Below are 16,043 nucleotides of genomic sequence, written 5' to 3' on the forward strand. Positions count from 1 at the left end.
CACGTTGCCTGACAAGAATGTTGTTTCTCAATCATTTTGTGTGCACATCGGTCTCTACTTTAAGTCGCCTTTTTGCTGTTGGCAGGTGTACCTGCTATTCTGAGAGCCATTTACACTAACATGCCTCTCAAAGTCTATTTTTGTGTTAAAAATGTAAAATGTACATATTGTTGGTGAGTGTGTGACAAGAATAAAAAAAAGTATGTGTAAATGAACTTTTTTACGTCTCGTTCGGCTGTATTGAACATTTATGTATAAAGAACACAGAAAAGAGAAGAGAGGCATTTTCAGCATCAATATTTGTTTATTCTACTGACAAATGATCCACAGAAAAGGTCAATTTCACACAATTCTGTACACACTGAAGGGGGGGGGGGGGGGGGGGGGGCAGATGGGTGCTGCTGTACGCCGCAATCCCAAAAGTTAAAGTTGCTTCTCTGAACATACAAACAAACCTAAACAAACATATAGACTGAAGCTGTTTTCAGGCTTCGTCTTGTGACAGTAAAATATGCAATCAGCACAAAAGCAAATCAAAATCATATAAAACATTATCCTACTCATTGGACATGAAGCAGGAGTAAAGATGGGGTACATGATTTAAAATAAGTACGTTTTTTTCTTGGAGACAGAACACAGAACATGTCATTTAATTCTTTTGTTCCCTTGAATGTATTTTAGCTACATGGGGTACACTGATACACCCAGTAGCCTTAAAATAATCATACTGAAGTGGTGAAGGGAGTTGGGGGCAATTTGTAGAGAGTAGAATAAAATGACAAAATAAGAAAAAACCCTAACTAAATCTTTGTTTGTGTCCAACTCTGAAGGATCTAAGGATGGATTTCCCGAAAGTATCTGTCTGCTACAGATGTGTCCTCCTCAGTGTGAGTCAGGGGAACAAAGATAACCTTTGGGGAACTCAGCCTCGCCTGCCTCAGAGATGTATGAAGGGGCGCAAGAAGGCAGCCAAATTAGCTTTGGATTGTGAATCTGTAGGTAAAGCTTTCTTCAATTTAAGTAACTTTTTTTTTTTAATGGCAACATTAGAGTAGAGGAGGAGGAGGAAGAAGAGGAGGAGGAGGAGGAGGAGGATGAAGAGGAGGAGGAGGGGGTGTTTGCAGCCATCACATTTTGGCTGTAAGGACTTGGCTGCCACATGTAGAACCTCATCTAACTCTTTCTCCAAATGGCTCTGGGCTGCCTACATCGCCACCGGGTGAATCTGCTACCGGTGGCCGTGTGTCTTCTTCTTCTTCAGTTTATCCGCGTTATGTAGGCATCAAAAAAAGCTAAGGCGTGTTTTTTGTTTTTTTTCTTGTTGTCGTTTTGTTTTGTTTTTTTAAAGGATGGCTACAACGCAGGCAGAGAGTAGAGCGTCTCTCCTCCTCGTAGAGCAAGAACCAGATGGAGAACAGAGCCTCCCTGGATTTTGTAGTCTGCTGCTGTTTTCTCGTCGTTCCTGGAAATAGAGAAGGAGGGAGGGATGGATGGAGGGAGGAGAGGGAGGGAGGGAGGGAGGAGAGGGTGGAATGGATGGATGGATGGAGGGAGGGAGGGAGGAGATCAGAGGAGAGGAAGTCAGACAGAAAAAATGTATTTTAAATGACAGCAGGGACAATGGGACTGAGTTACGCTGAGTACTGAGTTCTAGTTATTTCCTAAAACAGCTGGGTGCTGTAGTTTTTAACAGATGCCACTCTTATGGAAGGTAAATGTGCGTTTGTTGGAGACACAGAACAAAATTCTCTGTTATGAAATATAATTAAATTTGATAATACTGTTTTATGTTTTGGGTGTTTTTTTAGATCTGTGTTAATATGACAGTAGGGACAATGCTACTATGTCACCAAAAACATAAATTAACTCCTTTAAACAGCATAAAACATTATTCTGGAGTTTAATATATGCAACTTCTTCCTAAACTGATTAAAGTATAAAACTGGTCTTATTCTATATTTTTCTTGAAATCCCACAAAAAGACAAAATTGTAATCATTAGTACTTATAATCCATTACTTATAATAATAATAATAATAACAACAACAACAACAACAATCATCATATTAATAATAATAATACAAGCACATCTCAAATGCTACAATGTAAAAGCATCAATATAAAAGACAGATTTAAAAAACCTAAAAACATCGTAAACATAGGAGCATAAAAGCAGTAACCAGCAAGATTAATTAAAAGTCAATAAACTATGTATCTATTAACTACTTATGTGTAATATAATGATTATTTGTATATTTCTCTCTCATTTTACTATATCATTTTTATTATATACTCTAATTGGACTTAGAGCTCAAAGAAGCCAAATTTCACTGCCTTTCTTTGCATGTGACAATAAAACCTCTTGTATCTCTTGACTATTTCAAGCCAGCAGATTCACTAGTGAGCCCAGACAGAATAATGAAATATATAACAGGCTTTGGAAACTCATTAATCAATGCTTTTTGGTCTTTTTAAATATCCTTCAGTCAATAAAGTGTTCATCTTACATCTGTTTTCCACTGTAGATCAACCTCTGCTGCTGCGGAGGGATCCCTTCCTTCTCCTCCACCCTTTCTTTAATCCTCTCCACCTGAATGGAAATAAAGATAACTTCACTTAACCACAAGAAATGAATAAAAGGTTATAATTACAACACACTGTAATGATAAATGAGTCATGCCTTATCTGTGGGCTCTATATCAATCTCTATCTCCTTTCCCGTGAGTGTCTGTAAAAAAAAAAGAGTATTTCAGGTTATTATTAATAAGTACAAACATTGTATAAAACTTAATGAGTCAGTAATAAACAGGCATGATTCATTAGTTAGCTCATTCAACGGGATAATGCATGTTTCTGTGTCTTACCTTCACTTTAATCAGCATCTTTGTTGTGTGGTTAAATTCACTGCGGAGGGAACAGAGCTGCGATTATAATGTAGCCGGATCTCTTTTTTGCGCAGCTCCTGTGTGGAAAATTAATGTTGAAATTCGTTATTTTTAGTGAAGAAACTCCTTTCCCAAATATATACACCAGTGTCTGTGTGTTTCCTGTGTGTCACACTGAATAGTTCCTCCTTGTTACTCTTGTGTGTCAAAGGTTCCGCTTCATGGGATTGATCTGATGTTAATTTTTTACAAAATGTGTCTTATAAATTGTTTTTTAATGGTGTGAATGATTATAATGTGTTTAATTAACGCCTAAAACAAGACTTTACGACATCAGTGCAAGGTCTCGTAAATCAGGTCGTGCATTTGTAGTTTATTGTGAAATGTGGCATTCAGGTGTTGTCGAAATAATAGTAAAAAAAATGAATCTCAACTGGCAAAATTCACATGACCGTATATCAATTATTATTTAATTGCACAATTAATGTAACTGTAATTCTTTATATTAACTGAGAAAAACATTGCATTCAACATGTTACTGAATACATATATTGCTGTTTTTAATTCTTTGAAAACAATATTTTTTATGTATGTTTTGTAAATAAATTATGACATGAACCTTATTTGGAGCACACATGGGATTAAATGGTGTCACAGTACCAATTAAGCCCATGCCAGACCTTTGAATGTTTTCATAAAATATTTTTATTTTATATTACAAACTCTACATGAACTAATGAATACATTTTCAAATGTTATAAGAAATGATTATACATCATGTCAGTATCCATGAAAAACACCCGAACTTAGATTTTAGTGGGTTTAATGGATACACTTACCCTAACAGTTAGAAAAGTTATCAAATGTAATAAATTACATTACTTTTATTAAGTAATTGAAATAGTTACATTACTTATTACACTTTAAATAAGGCAACTAGTAATCTGTAACCTATTACATTTCCAAAATAACCTTACCAACCCTGGTAATATGGTATTAGGTTGTAACTGTTGGTTCACGTAGTGACCTATATTATTTCGAAAAGACATTTTAGAGATTTTATATTACGTAGCAACAAAAAACACACTGAATGTAAATAAATATAATAATAATTTATATACAGTCAGAGGAAAAAACTACAACACATCTTCCACATTACGATTTAAAAGCTGATGAACACACCAAAGTGGAAAGAACGACTCCCCAACTGGGGGGATTTGCACCTGAACGCACCATAAATTAAGAACTACAGAGCGGTGAGTCCGTGTCCGCCTTCATAAACCTTCCCGCGTTGACACGACGGGACAGGAAGCGGCGGTACGCACAAAAAATCTGTCACACTTTCCAACAAAGGTAACTCCTCCATTTTTTGCCTCATGAATTATATAACTTAGTCTTGGATTAATTAGCGCTTAATGCTAAAATAAACGCGTTTGCATTTCGTGTCAAGAGCTGCTTCAAATGCGACACGTTTAATATATGTAACCTTGAATTTTGACATGGAGGCTAAAGCTGCTCTGACATCTGGTTTAGTGATGTGTGAGTAGCATTAGCAGCATAGTCAGTAGCGTGTAAGCGTCTTATGACATTTACATACAATAGTAATTACAGTTCTGACTAACTTTACTATTTTAAATGATCTTTGCTTATAATGGACTCTTACTAACTAGACCCTAAACAATGCGTGCTTGTAGATAATAGCTTGTAATAACAATATGTGAAGGGGGGCTGTAAAAAAAGAAAAACACAGCACAAAGCAACCATTTTGACCTTTGACCCCTCTGTTTTCCAACAGTCACTGCACTCTACAGTTGTACATCCTGTTCCCAAAATGCCTCGCATTGAGAATGACATCAAACTGGACTTCAAGGATGTGCTCCTTCGCCCAAAGCGGAGCACACTCAAGTCAAGGAGTGAGGTACATATACAGCTGTGGATTCTCTCCACATTAAAAACTAACTGATCTGAATACAAATACTTTTAGTTACCCTGTGAAGATACTCTGAGTGAGCACTCATCATGAGTAGTTATTTAAAAGGAGAGAAAGAAGTGTTAATCCCCCATCCTCAGTTTCCCACCTGGTCAGAAAATTCAAGCACTAATCCTTTAACCGAAAGCTTGCATTATAAATCAGCCATGTGACTCATGAGGGGAGTTTCAAACTGATTAAATAAATGGGGCACAGTTATAAAAGCATTAAAGGATGAGTGCAATATGAAGCTTCAGTTGTCAAAATGAGTCTAATAAAGTAAATATCTTTCAATGTTACAGCCTTGTTAGTGCCAGAGACCCTCTCTTTGTTACTATACTTCCACTACACCTCTGATCTTTTAACAGCCAGTAAAACAGGAGGAATAATTACAGCAAGGAAAACCTCTTTCAATCTTCAAAACACATTTGTATTTTTTTCTTTCAGGTGGATCTGATGAGGAGCTTCACCTTCAGGAACTCCAAGGGTACCTACAAAGGCATCCCCATCATCGCTGCTAACATGGACACTGTGGGGACCTTTGAGATGGCCCTGGCTTTACACCAGGTAAACTACATTATTACATTACACAGAATGCATATATATATTAGTTATTATCCCGCAAAGATCACTTAAAGTCAGAGAACTCACATTTTTTTGTACCAGTGTTTTGAAGGATAGGTGACAAAGGTAGTCCAAACCTAAATTTAATCTAGGCTGTGAACAAGATAATGGCTAATAATCCTTATAATACATGACAGGCTGATAAATGAGGACAGGCCCTACTTTCCGTGTGGCTCTCTCCGGAGACCAGATTAAACAAGAGCCTTTCCAAAACGGTTTCCTAGACGTCAGAGCTAAATTATAGGCGGCATATGTTCTTATAATGATCCTAAATGATTGTTTTATAACACCTGCTGCCATGTATTTCCAGCCTTAATTCAGTATCATCTTGGATTTATAATCCACAGTAAATAAGAGGCACCTCATAGATTTAGAGAATGGGTCACTTGTATATTCATGAGTTTAAAACTGCTGAATTAACTTGCTTCGTTGCTTTATGGCTCTGCATAAATATCTCAATTAATTCATTGCTTTCTTCCATCAGTTCACTCTCTTCACCACAATCCACAAGCATTACTCTGTGGACGACTGGAAGGAGTTTGCAAAAGAACATCCTGAATGCCTGCAGGTACTCATCATTTAATCCATAATTTGTTCCTTTTTCTCCATCCCTAACTTTATACGGTGTGGTATTGATTGTGTCACATTTATCGCTTTATCTCACAGAGTTTAGCGGTCAGCACAGGTACGGGCGAGAGCGACTTTGAGAGGATTTCCACCATCTTGGCGGCGGTGCCACAGCTGCAGTACGTCTGTGTGGACGTGGCTAACGGCTACTCTGAACACTTTGTCCACTTTGTCAAAGACGTCAGGGAGAAGTTCCCCACACACACTATAATGGTCAGTAGATGACAGAGAGAATGCACTTCCTCTATTTCAGAGATAAGTACAGGACGAACTTCTTCTTCTTTTCTATTTTTTGTGCATAGGCAGGAAACGTGGTGACGGGAGAGATGGTGGAGGAGCTGATCCTCGCTGGCGCTGACATCATCAAAGTAGGCATCGGACCAGGTGATCAGAGCGTAACACTTACTAACACATTTCTGCTCTTTACATGCAACTTTGCCTGCAGAGAACGATAACACAAAGATGTCTTAATACTCTGTCTGTCAATTAATTTATAGAACTGTGTATGAAGTAAAAAAACAGACCACAAAAAGCATGCTTAAAAAAATTCCTGGACTTCAGACTTGGAAGACTAATCTGTCTTCTGTGTGTCTTCTACAGGCTCTGTGTGCACCACCCGTAAGAAGACAGGGGTGGGGTACCCCCAGCTCAGCGCTGTGATTGAGTGTGCAGATGCAGCTCACGGTTTGGGTGGCCACATAATCTCTGTGAGTGACTCTCTTCTACAAAAATGTTACAGGAATAGTTTGACACTTTGGGAATTGGCTCTTTTTCTTGCTGATGTCTCCTTGTCTGTGTGGTAAATATAAAGCAACAGTTAGCTTAGCTTAGCACAAAGACTGAAAATGGGGAAAGAGCAAATCTGACACTTTTTGACAGACAAAATACAGCACCAACGAGGGGTGGGGCGGGGGGGTGTTTATGTGTGCCACTATTTGTCCAGGTGCAGTAACTTACTACTTCTCATGTGATATGTTAGAGATGTACTTCACCCTGAGAATGAGCAGACTTATCTTGTCCTCCAGGCTGAAAACATGATCTCGAGTCAGACTCACAACATGGTGTTAATGTTTTGTCTCGCCCCGTCTCTCCTCTTTCACACAGGATGGGGGATGTACTTGCCCGGGAGATGTGTCAAAGGCTTTTGGTGAGTTTCCAAATATATCTATACACAGAACAATGCTCTGATTCACTCATTGATACTTTGAAGCTGCCCAGTACAGTCTGAGCTTCACTTATCTGATATGATTTCAACTGGATCAGGTGGAGTTAGGGGGGGTTGTTGAAGGGCACCTCAGTGGTGGTATTGAGGGAGGAAAGTGAAAAAGCAAGCCACTCTCCAGTCACAAGCTTGCTTCCCTCACATTCAGGCCACCACTGCCCCAAATAATTAAATTCCACAGTCACATGATTTCACAGTCTGTTGAACCAGATCTCTCACTATTTGGCTTTTATTTTCTATGTGACCCTTAGGTGCCGGAGCTGACTTTGTGATGCTGGGTGGCATGCTGGCAGGCCACTCAGAGAGCGGGGGAGAGGTCATTGAGAAAAACGGCAAGAAATACAAGCTGTTCTATGGAATGAGCTCCGAAGTGGCGATGAAGAGGCACGCAGGGGGCGTGGCTGAGTACAGGTCAGGATAAGGGATAAGAAATATGATTTGAGCATCTTTCTTTTCTACTCTGGGGTGGGAACTTCACTCAGCTGATACTTTTAAGCCTTCTTTTCTGTGGATAATCATAGTTGCTTGCTTGTCTTTCAGAGCATCTGAGGGGAAGACAGTGGAAGTTCCTTACAAAGGTCCCGTGGACGATACAATACGAGACATCCTGGGCGGGGTCCGCTCCACCTGCACCTATGTTGGGGCGGGCAAGCTGAAGGAGCTGAGCCGCAGGACCACCTTCATTAGGGTCACCCAGCAGCTCAACACCGTCTTCGGCAACGACAGCTGAACGTCCAGCTCAATCTCATCTCTAAACAAAGGAGAAGTCTGCAACACTGCCTGTCTGACTCCGAAATGCTGTTTGTACATTTTAAAGGGACATACAGCATCTTTCCCTATCCTTTTTAGTTTTTTGACATAAGTTAAGCCCCTTTGACTTGGAATTTAATGCAATTTTAATATATTAGATTTGACTTAATTCACCTTTTGAATATTTTTTCAACACACAGACTTTGAGACGAATTCAAATTAAAATCATTTTCTTCATGAAGCCACAAAGTGTTTCAGGGCTCAGGGTTTCTAGAGAGCCTCATATAAGCTAGAGCAGTAATTCTCCTGCTCTTTTCATATCTGCCGCATCTCATCATTCCAATACAAGGACCTTAATTGTTCTTTTCACATGTATGCAAATCTGTGGCTGTCTCACAGTTTGTGGCCGAGAAGCATGCCACATGCCATAACCAGCACATACAACATGTCATAGCAAACGTCTTAACCTAAATATGTATGCAACTGCTGTGGCTATCTAGGAAATGGATTTGTTTTTAGAAATTCAATCATTCCATCACAAATTAAGTTTTGCACTTTAATAATTTGTAATTTGAGATTTGAGAGTCTAATATTTAGTATCAGTTATTGTCTCATTGAAATGTTTTGAAACTGCAGTGTCATACTTTTTTTTTTCCAGCACCTATTAGTGCATATGTATCTTAGCAGATTTGGGAGAATTTACTTATATATGGACCATATGTGGACATTTCTTGTTGTAAAGTGCTGCATTCATACCAGAGGTTTTCTCCAGTGTAAAGATATTTACAGCTTTTCTCCTCTCTGGTTCCAGCTGCTCCTGATTGATACCAAAGTTTGAGTGATTTCAGTGATGCACACATTCAAATGAAGTTATGTTTCATTATTGCCTTTAAAGTAAGTGGTCCTTCCTTGGAATTAGCCTCGGTTGTTTTACACCATCAGTATTAGGTATGGTTTCACCTCACACTGTGTCTGTAGTTACACAATTTCAAGCTGTTGTTACATGATCTGTGGGGTTTCATTTTATTCAGTCGCATTAGTGTGAAAGTATGAAAGGTTTTAATACACTTCTTTCACGTTACATTTTATCCGGTCAATAAAGACATTCCACATCTCCAATTTCACTGGTTTTATTTTTGATCTGATCATTCGTAACATGCAAGAGACATACATTTCCTTGTTGCCATTTTAACTTAATTAGACCGTGTGCTATACTATGATACTGTAAAATGTGGGCGTAATGACACATTTGTCACCACTAGATGGAGACAAACACCTTTAACTGTCAATGACTGTCAAACACATACAAGGCAACATCCAAAACAAAATAATTAACATTAATAGAATGAAACACTGAAGAAATCCTACTTCCTATTGTGTATGATTTGTATTTTGTAAACTTAAAACAATTAAGACATGGACGTCTTACTGATATGTGCACTGTTACCACTACATATTAATTTGACAGCAGCTTAACACTAATAAATGCAGTTAGACACATGCAATGAAAGCAAGAGAAATACTATTATTGTAAATATGTGTAGCCGTGCACTTCTAGATTTGTGTAATGATTGGTTATGAGTAAAGTTAAAAGGGCAAACTTGTGAGTTACAGATGTAAACCATGTTCTGCCTCCCGAAGACAACACTAAAATGCACCCTTAGAATTTATATTTTTAATTTACTTTAGAAAGATTAAAACCTTTTGTGTCTGAATCAGCTCATCATCACATACAAAGGGAATATTTTACTGAGAGTCTTGGAAGCAGGGTGTATCTACATTTTCTTGGATTCAGCACCTGATGCATGAAAGATGTGAAGCACCCATTACACAAGTTCACAAATTATCTTTGTGATGCATGCATCACCAATAATTGCTCCACAGGAACAGTTGCCCTGTTGTGAGTACTGGCACATTCCATTGCCATATCTATTCATTCTCCTGTTGTGAACCTGCCCACAGGAGCACCGCCATTGCTGATGGGGCCAGTCTGAACTATTTGGGGCATTTACTTCTCCCAGTTGGACAAAAGCAACCAGGTCACTGTTCTTGAGGTTCATCTTAATTGTGAGTACTTCTTCCCTCTGGTGCTGTCCAGTTCTGCTGAAAAAGGACAGCGAAGACGCTGCTAGGTTCCAAAACACTTCCACTGTTTCAGGTCGTGATACGGCCTCATCTCCATTTTTGCCACGAAATTCAATTGTTTTAGATGAAATCCTGCATGGTTTCTTTGTTGGGGGCATTGAAGCATCAGAACAATCATCATACTCTGTTGTGAGAATGCTGAGCTGGTCACCTTTGCAGCACAGTCCAAAAACATTTCCATCCTTCAAGTTCTTTGGAAACTGTTTGTCACATAAACCAATGGTCCAGTCATAGTCTTCAGAAAGGCCGATCACCCAACTCTGAAAGTTGGGAACAGATTTGATGCTAGCGATAAGAAGAGTAGCAGAGCATTGACCCATCCAGCTATTGTAGAAAACCATCTTTTTGTTTTCAGACAGTGACATGCAAGGGCCCAAAACCTGGGGGTCAAAGATCAGGTCTGAATCAGTGCAAATGAGCTCCTGGTGGTTTTCAGGGTCAACCAGAGTCAACAAAGAACACCACAACTGGTCTGCTTGCTCAGTCATCTTTTCACCACCCTTTCTCATCTCCTCAACCAGTTTATCACGATCGCTGCCAGGCTCCAACCCTTTTCTCAGATCCACGGCCTTGGCCTTCTCCATATCCTGATGCACCTGAGAATACATCTGCAGGAATCTGAAGGTGTCTTTCTCCTCCTGTGCTGCTTGCATGCTGCTCTTACTGGTTTTCATGGACACCATACGAGCAGAGACTGAACGCTGGTCAAGGCGATGTCACGCAGGTTAGTCACAGCCTCAATGAGACGCACACTACAGCGACCAAGCTTCTCTCTTTCACTTTTTTCCCACTTTTCCAGACTCACGTTCTCATCATCAGTTTTCACCAGTAAGGCCTGCTGCTCAGCACTGAGCTTTTCCATGAGCTCCTTGTGGGCTGTGGAGAAGGTCTTCATGTTGTGCAGGCGGTGCTGGTCTTCAATGGCACAGGAAACACAGAGACAGGTCCTGTCATCCAGACAGTAGTACTCAAGCAGTTTACCATGTTGGGGGCATTTAGTGGTCCCACACAAAGCCATCGGCTCAGTCAGAGGATGAGTTTGTATCAACACAGGAGTGGTCAGGTGGATCTGGAGGTGCTGGACACACATGGAGATCTCACATTTCATGCAGGTCTTTCGTGCTGGTTTCCTGTCCTCATCTGTGCACACGTCACAAAAGATAACTTGCAGGTCTTTTTGTGTACTGTCAGACATGTTTTCAAAAGCCTGAGATTGCTTGATTTGTTTTTTATTGAATATTATTGGGTGTTGAGTCCTCAGGATGCTCCTTGTTGGTCCCTGGTCGACTCTGTTTTGGCAGAAAACGGAAAATGAAATCAAATTTTGATCAATTTTGTTTGTTCACTCATCTCTGGTCTCTTAGTGTCTGGTGATATTGGTTATGTTGCAGATTCAGATTTTACTCACAAAGTATAACAAATAACATGATGCATTAATTTAAACCTATGGACTTATGGCATATAGCAAGCAGACTTTTGAATATGAAATCAAATTAAGGTTGAATTTTTTTGGTTTACTTTTTGTGAATTATTTTTTATTGAATTTCAAATGTCCAGAATGTGCTGAAGTAAGTTGCATCTGTATTGTGAATATTGTTTGCCTTGGCCAACTGCTACATTAGTTAATCATTTATCATGTTTTATCACTGGTTGACACACCTAACCACGTTACAAAAAAGAGGGTTATCATCACTGTTTGGCGGGATGTACATGTGCAGAATGTATGAAATGAAGTGATGACAATAAATAAAATATAAAATAATGTGATGCAATAATAATTAAACTATCCAGTATTAAATAAGTTAGAATTAAAAGCTACAGTGGCCACCAGCCTTATACGACGGAAGAGCTGGGTGGTGAAATCAGCACAGTTCCCACAAGTGCAGCTTCAATCAGTAAACAGACAAATTGTTGTTTAATAGTTGATATTGAGAGATTACAATTATACATCTGACAGAAAAGATGCATAAACAACAAAATCTTACCACTGCGAAAAGTTCTTTATGGTTCTCTTTCTGACCTCTCTGCTACAGCAGCACTGCAGGACAATTTCAATTTCCTGAGAACTTAGTCTCACATGCTGACCAAAACTTTCCGGGGTGGAGCCAAAGAGACATGAATAAAGCCGTTGTGTACTGTTAAGTTTCAGTTTTATCTCATGGTAATTTATTTATGACTTACAAATACACTTTGGTGTTGCTCTACGTGTGAAATATATAAAACATTTAGGGAAAGGTAGGCAAACTTTGAAATCCATGTAGTAATCAGTCCAGCATAATCTATCACAAAATCTTCTAATTATTTGAACATATTAATTTACAATGTCATTGTTTATATTTAATCATGTTTGCATCATCAGTTCTCATGGAAATTGTCTGAAAACACGAAACACGTATAAAATAATACAAAAAACACTGCTAAATTGAAGATTAAACCATTTTTATTGTACAATAAGGAGACAGCATACACAGATTGACATCTGCTTATCTCAACAAACAAATAACAAACCTAATCTATTATAGCTTCAAAAGGAACAAAGAAATGATCCATGAGTAGTCAAACATATCAGCTTATATTGATTAGAGCCAATGGTAAAATATACATCTGCAGACACATGAGAGTTACAGAGTCATACATCACCAACAAACAGGGAAGTTAGGCTTCAAGCCATAAAATATTCTTAACATCTTACAATGTCCTCCTCTGTGCACACGTCACAAAGATAACTTACAGGTCCTTTTGTGTACTGTCAGACATGTTTTCAAAAGCCTGAGATTGCTTCATTTGTTTTTTGTGGAATATTATTTGCTGTTGAGTCCTGACGATGCTCCTTGTTGGCCCTTGATTGACACTGTTTTAGCAGAGAACTGAAACTGAAATCAAATTTAACTGAATTTTGTTTGTTCATTCGTCTCTGGTCTCTCAGTCTGTGGTCTGACTTCTCTGCTGCAACAGCACCGCAAAACAGTTTCAGTGTCCTGAGAGCTTAGGGTCACATGCTAAACCAAACCTTCAGGGGTGGAGTCAGAGTGATGTGACTGAAGCCATTTTGATATGTTTACTGCTAAATTTAAATTTCATCTCATGGGAATTTATTCTGACTTACCCAAACACTTTGGCATTGCTCTTTGGGAGTGAAATACATTACATTTTTAGTAAAAGGCATGCAAACTATGAATTCCAGGTAGAAATCAGTGCATGTTAATCTAGCACAAAATCTTTTAATTAATTCATTATATTCATTTACACTTTCATTATTTATACTTAATCATATGTTCAACTTATCTTAAAAAATATCTCTCTTTAAACTTGATTTACACCTGTCATCATTATTACTGAACTATACATTCATTTCATTACAACCTGGCACTGATCAGTGACATTTATATTCACTCAGTGAAAGCAAGAAAAATCTGATTCTGATAATGATTTGTAGGTATTAAAATGAATATGATTAATCATTTGAAGATCTGGGCTGTAGACACCAATATGTCTGTCCATTACAGAAGTTCACAAAACACCTCTGTGATGGGCGGGGCACCGATAGCTTGTCCACAAGAACAGGTGGCCTGGGAAGACTTGTTGTAAAAGGTCCCTCTGTGATTGTATCCATCTCTGGGGTCAGTATAAACCATCCCACATGAGCATTTCCATTCCTTCTGGTATTGTGGTTGAGCTTTAAATAATCCACTTGCCTTATTCACACTCTGTTCTGACTTTTTCCCTTCAAAATGAACAAAAGGAGCTAGTTCCCAGTTGGTGGAGCCGATCTTAATTGAGACTATTTTTATTCTCTGGTGCTGGCCATTCCTGCTGAAGAACGATAATGAGTTAGGAAAGCACCACACCACTTCCACCTTTTGTGGTTGGGTCATTATCTTTGCCACATCTTCACCTGGAGGGTTGATCGGCTGAAGAGAGACACTGCGCTTTTTCTCTTCATTGGGCTTTTGCATGTTTTGCATGGAATCAGATGCATCAATAACGTCATCATATTCTGTTGTGAGAACGCTGAGATTTTTACCTTCTTTACAGCACAGTCCATAGACATCTCCATTGTTCAACTCTTTTGCATATTTTTTGTCACATACACCAATGGTCCAGTCACAGTCTTCAGAAAGGCTGATCACCCACTTCTGAAAGTTGGAAACAGACTCGGTACTCTTAAGGCGAAAAATGCAGGAAGAGTTTTGTTCCAGGTGATCAGTATAGAAAACCTTCCTCTGGTCTTTGGACAGTGATATGCCAGGGCTCCAATTCTGCGAGTCAAAGATCAGGTCTGAACTAGTAGCAATGAGCTCCTGGTGGTTTTCAGGGTCAATCAGTGCCAACAAAGAACACCACAACTGGTCTGCTTGCTCAGTCATCTTTTTACCACCCTGTCTCATCTCCTCAGCCAGTTTGTCACGATTGCTGCCAGGCTCCAACCCTTTTCTCAGATCCACAGCCTTGGCCTTCTCCATATCCTGATGCACCTGAGAATACATCTGCAGGAATCTGAAGGTGTCTTTCTCCTCCTGTGCTGCTTACATGCTGCTCTTACTGGTTTTCATGGACACCATACGAGCAGAGACTGAACTCTGGACGCTAGTCAAGGCGATGTCACGCAGGCTAGTCAAAGCCTCAATGAGACGCACACTACAGCAACCAAGCTTCTCTTTTTCACTTTTCTCCCACTTTTCCAGACTCACGTTCTCATCATCAGTTTTCACCAGTAAGGCCTGCTGCTCAGCACTGAGCTTTTCCATGAGCTCCTTGTGGGCTGTGGAGAAGGTCTTCATGTTGTGCAGGCGGTGCTGGCCTTCAATGGCTTCAAGACAGTAGTACTCCAGCAGTTTGCCATGTTGGGGGCATTTAGTGGTCCCACATAAAGCCATCGGCTCAGTCAGAGGATGAGTTTGTATCAACACAGGAGTGGTCAGGTGGATCTGGAGGTGCTGGACGCACATGGAGATCTCACATTTCATGCAGGTCTTTCGTGCTGGTTTCCTGTCCTCATCTGTGCACACGTCACAAAAGATAACTTGCAGGTCTTTTTGTGTACTGTCAGACATGTTTTCAAAAGCCTGAGATTGCTTGATTTTTTTTTTGTTGAATATTATTGGGTGTTGAGTCCTCAGGATGCTCCTTGTTGGTCCCTGGTTGACTCTGTTTTGGCAGAAAAATGAAAATGAAATCAAATTTTGGTGAATTGTGTTTGTTCACTCATCTCTGGTCTCTTTAGTCTCTGGTCAAACTGGTCATGTTGCAGATTCAGATTTTACTCACAAAGTATAACAAATAACATGATGCATTAATTTAAACCTATGGACTTATGGCATATAGCAAGCAGACTTTTGAATATGAAATCAAATGTCACTTATTTGTTTACTTTTTGTGAATTATTTTTAATTTAATTTAAAATGTACACAATGTGCTGAGGTAACTTGAATCTGTTTTGTGAATATTGTTTACCTTGGCCACCTGTTACACTAGTTAATTTATGATGTTATATCACTGGGTGACACTTACAATAAAGAGGGTTATCATTGCTGTGTGGCGGGATGTACATGTGCAGAATGTATGAAATAAAGTAATGTAAACAAAGAAAGTATTTTTACAAATGTGATGCATTAATTACGGAAGCTTATTGCATTCATTCAATAAAAAAAAATACAGATCCTGTTTTTCTGAGTAATTTTTTCTGTTTTTCTGAGTAATTTTTTTTTAAATCAGTTTTTCTGAGTAATTTTTTCTGTTTTTCTGAGTAATTTTTTTTAAAATCAGTTTTTCTGAGTAATTTTTTCTGTTTTTCTGAGTAATTTTTTTTAAAATTACTCAAA

General features: G+C 39.0%; 2 protein-coding genes and 2 pseudogenes across 2 annotated transcripts; 1 reads left to right on the forward strand and 3 right to left on the reverse strand.

Annotated features, from left to right (window-relative positions):
* Nucleotides 1–308: 308 nt before the first annotated feature.
* On the reverse strand, nt 309–3,042 carry nedd8 (NEDD8 ubiquitin like modifier). Its single transcript, XM_062444532.1, has 4 exons — nt 2,864–3,042; nt 2,680–2,727; nt 2,507–2,589; nt 309–1,462 (listed from the first exon to the last, which is right to left on the reverse strand). Exons 1-4 carry the CDS (start codon nt 2,879–2,881, stop codon nt 1,354–1,356), a joined length of 258 nt encoding a protein of 85 aa, XP_062300516.1. The 5' UTR covers nt 2,882–3,042; the 3' UTR covers nt 309–1,353.
* Nucleotides 3,043–4,187: 1,145 nt separating this feature from the next.
* Nucleotides 4,188–9,195, forward strand: gmpr2 (guanosine monophosphate reductase 2). Its single transcript, XM_062445077.1, has 10 exons — nt 4,188–4,237; nt 4,680–4,802; nt 5,301–5,420; nt 5,962–6,045; nt 6,144–6,317; nt 6,407–6,488; nt 6,705–6,811; nt 7,209–7,251; nt 7,578–7,737; nt 7,867–9,195. Exons 2-10 carry the CDS (start codon nt 4,716–4,718, stop codon nt 8,054–8,056), a joined length of 1,047 nt encoding a protein of 348 aa, XP_062301061.1. The 5' UTR covers nt 4,188–4,237; nt 4,680–4,715; the 3' UTR covers nt 8,057–9,195.
* A 707-nt stretch (nt 9,196–9,902) lies between these two features.
* On the reverse strand, nt 9,903–11,416 carry LOC134006054 (tripartite motif-containing protein 16-like; annotated as a pseudogene).
* Nucleotides 11,417–13,721: 2,305 nt separating this feature from the next.
* On the reverse strand, nt 13,722–15,275 carry LOC134005524 (tripartite motif-containing protein 16-like; annotated as a pseudogene).
* Between the last annotated feature and the right edge of the window lie 768 nt (nt 15,276–16,043).

Source organism: Scomber scombrus, chromosome 23, assembly GCF_963691925.1.
Source record: "Scomber scombrus chromosome 23, fScoSco1.1, whole genome shotgun sequence".
NCBI lineage: Eukaryota > Metazoa > Chordata > Actinopteri > Scombriformes > Scombridae > Scomber > Scomber scombrus.

Coding starts and splice junctions, on each gene's coding strand:
- nedd8 (XM_062444532.1), bottom strand. Junction 2,590..2,679: donor ATATAGAGCCCACAGATAAG/GCATGACTCATT, acceptor ATTTCCATTCAG/GTGGAGAGGATTAAAGAAAG. Junction 1,463..2,506: donor ATCTACAGTGGAAAACAGAT/GTAAGATGAACA, acceptor CTCTATTTCCAG/GAACGACGAGAAAACAGCAG.
- gmpr2 (XM_062445077.1), top strand. CDS start 4,716: ATGCCTCGCATTGAGAATGACATCAAACTGGACTTCAAGGATGTGCTC. Junction 5,421..5,961: donor TGGCCCTGGCTTTACACCAG/GTAAACTACATT, acceptor TTCTTCCATCAG/TTCACTCTCTTCACCACAAT. Junction 6,812..7,208: donor TGGGTGGCCACATAATCTCT/GTGAGTGACTCT, acceptor TCTTTCACACAG/GATGGGGGATGTACTTGCCC.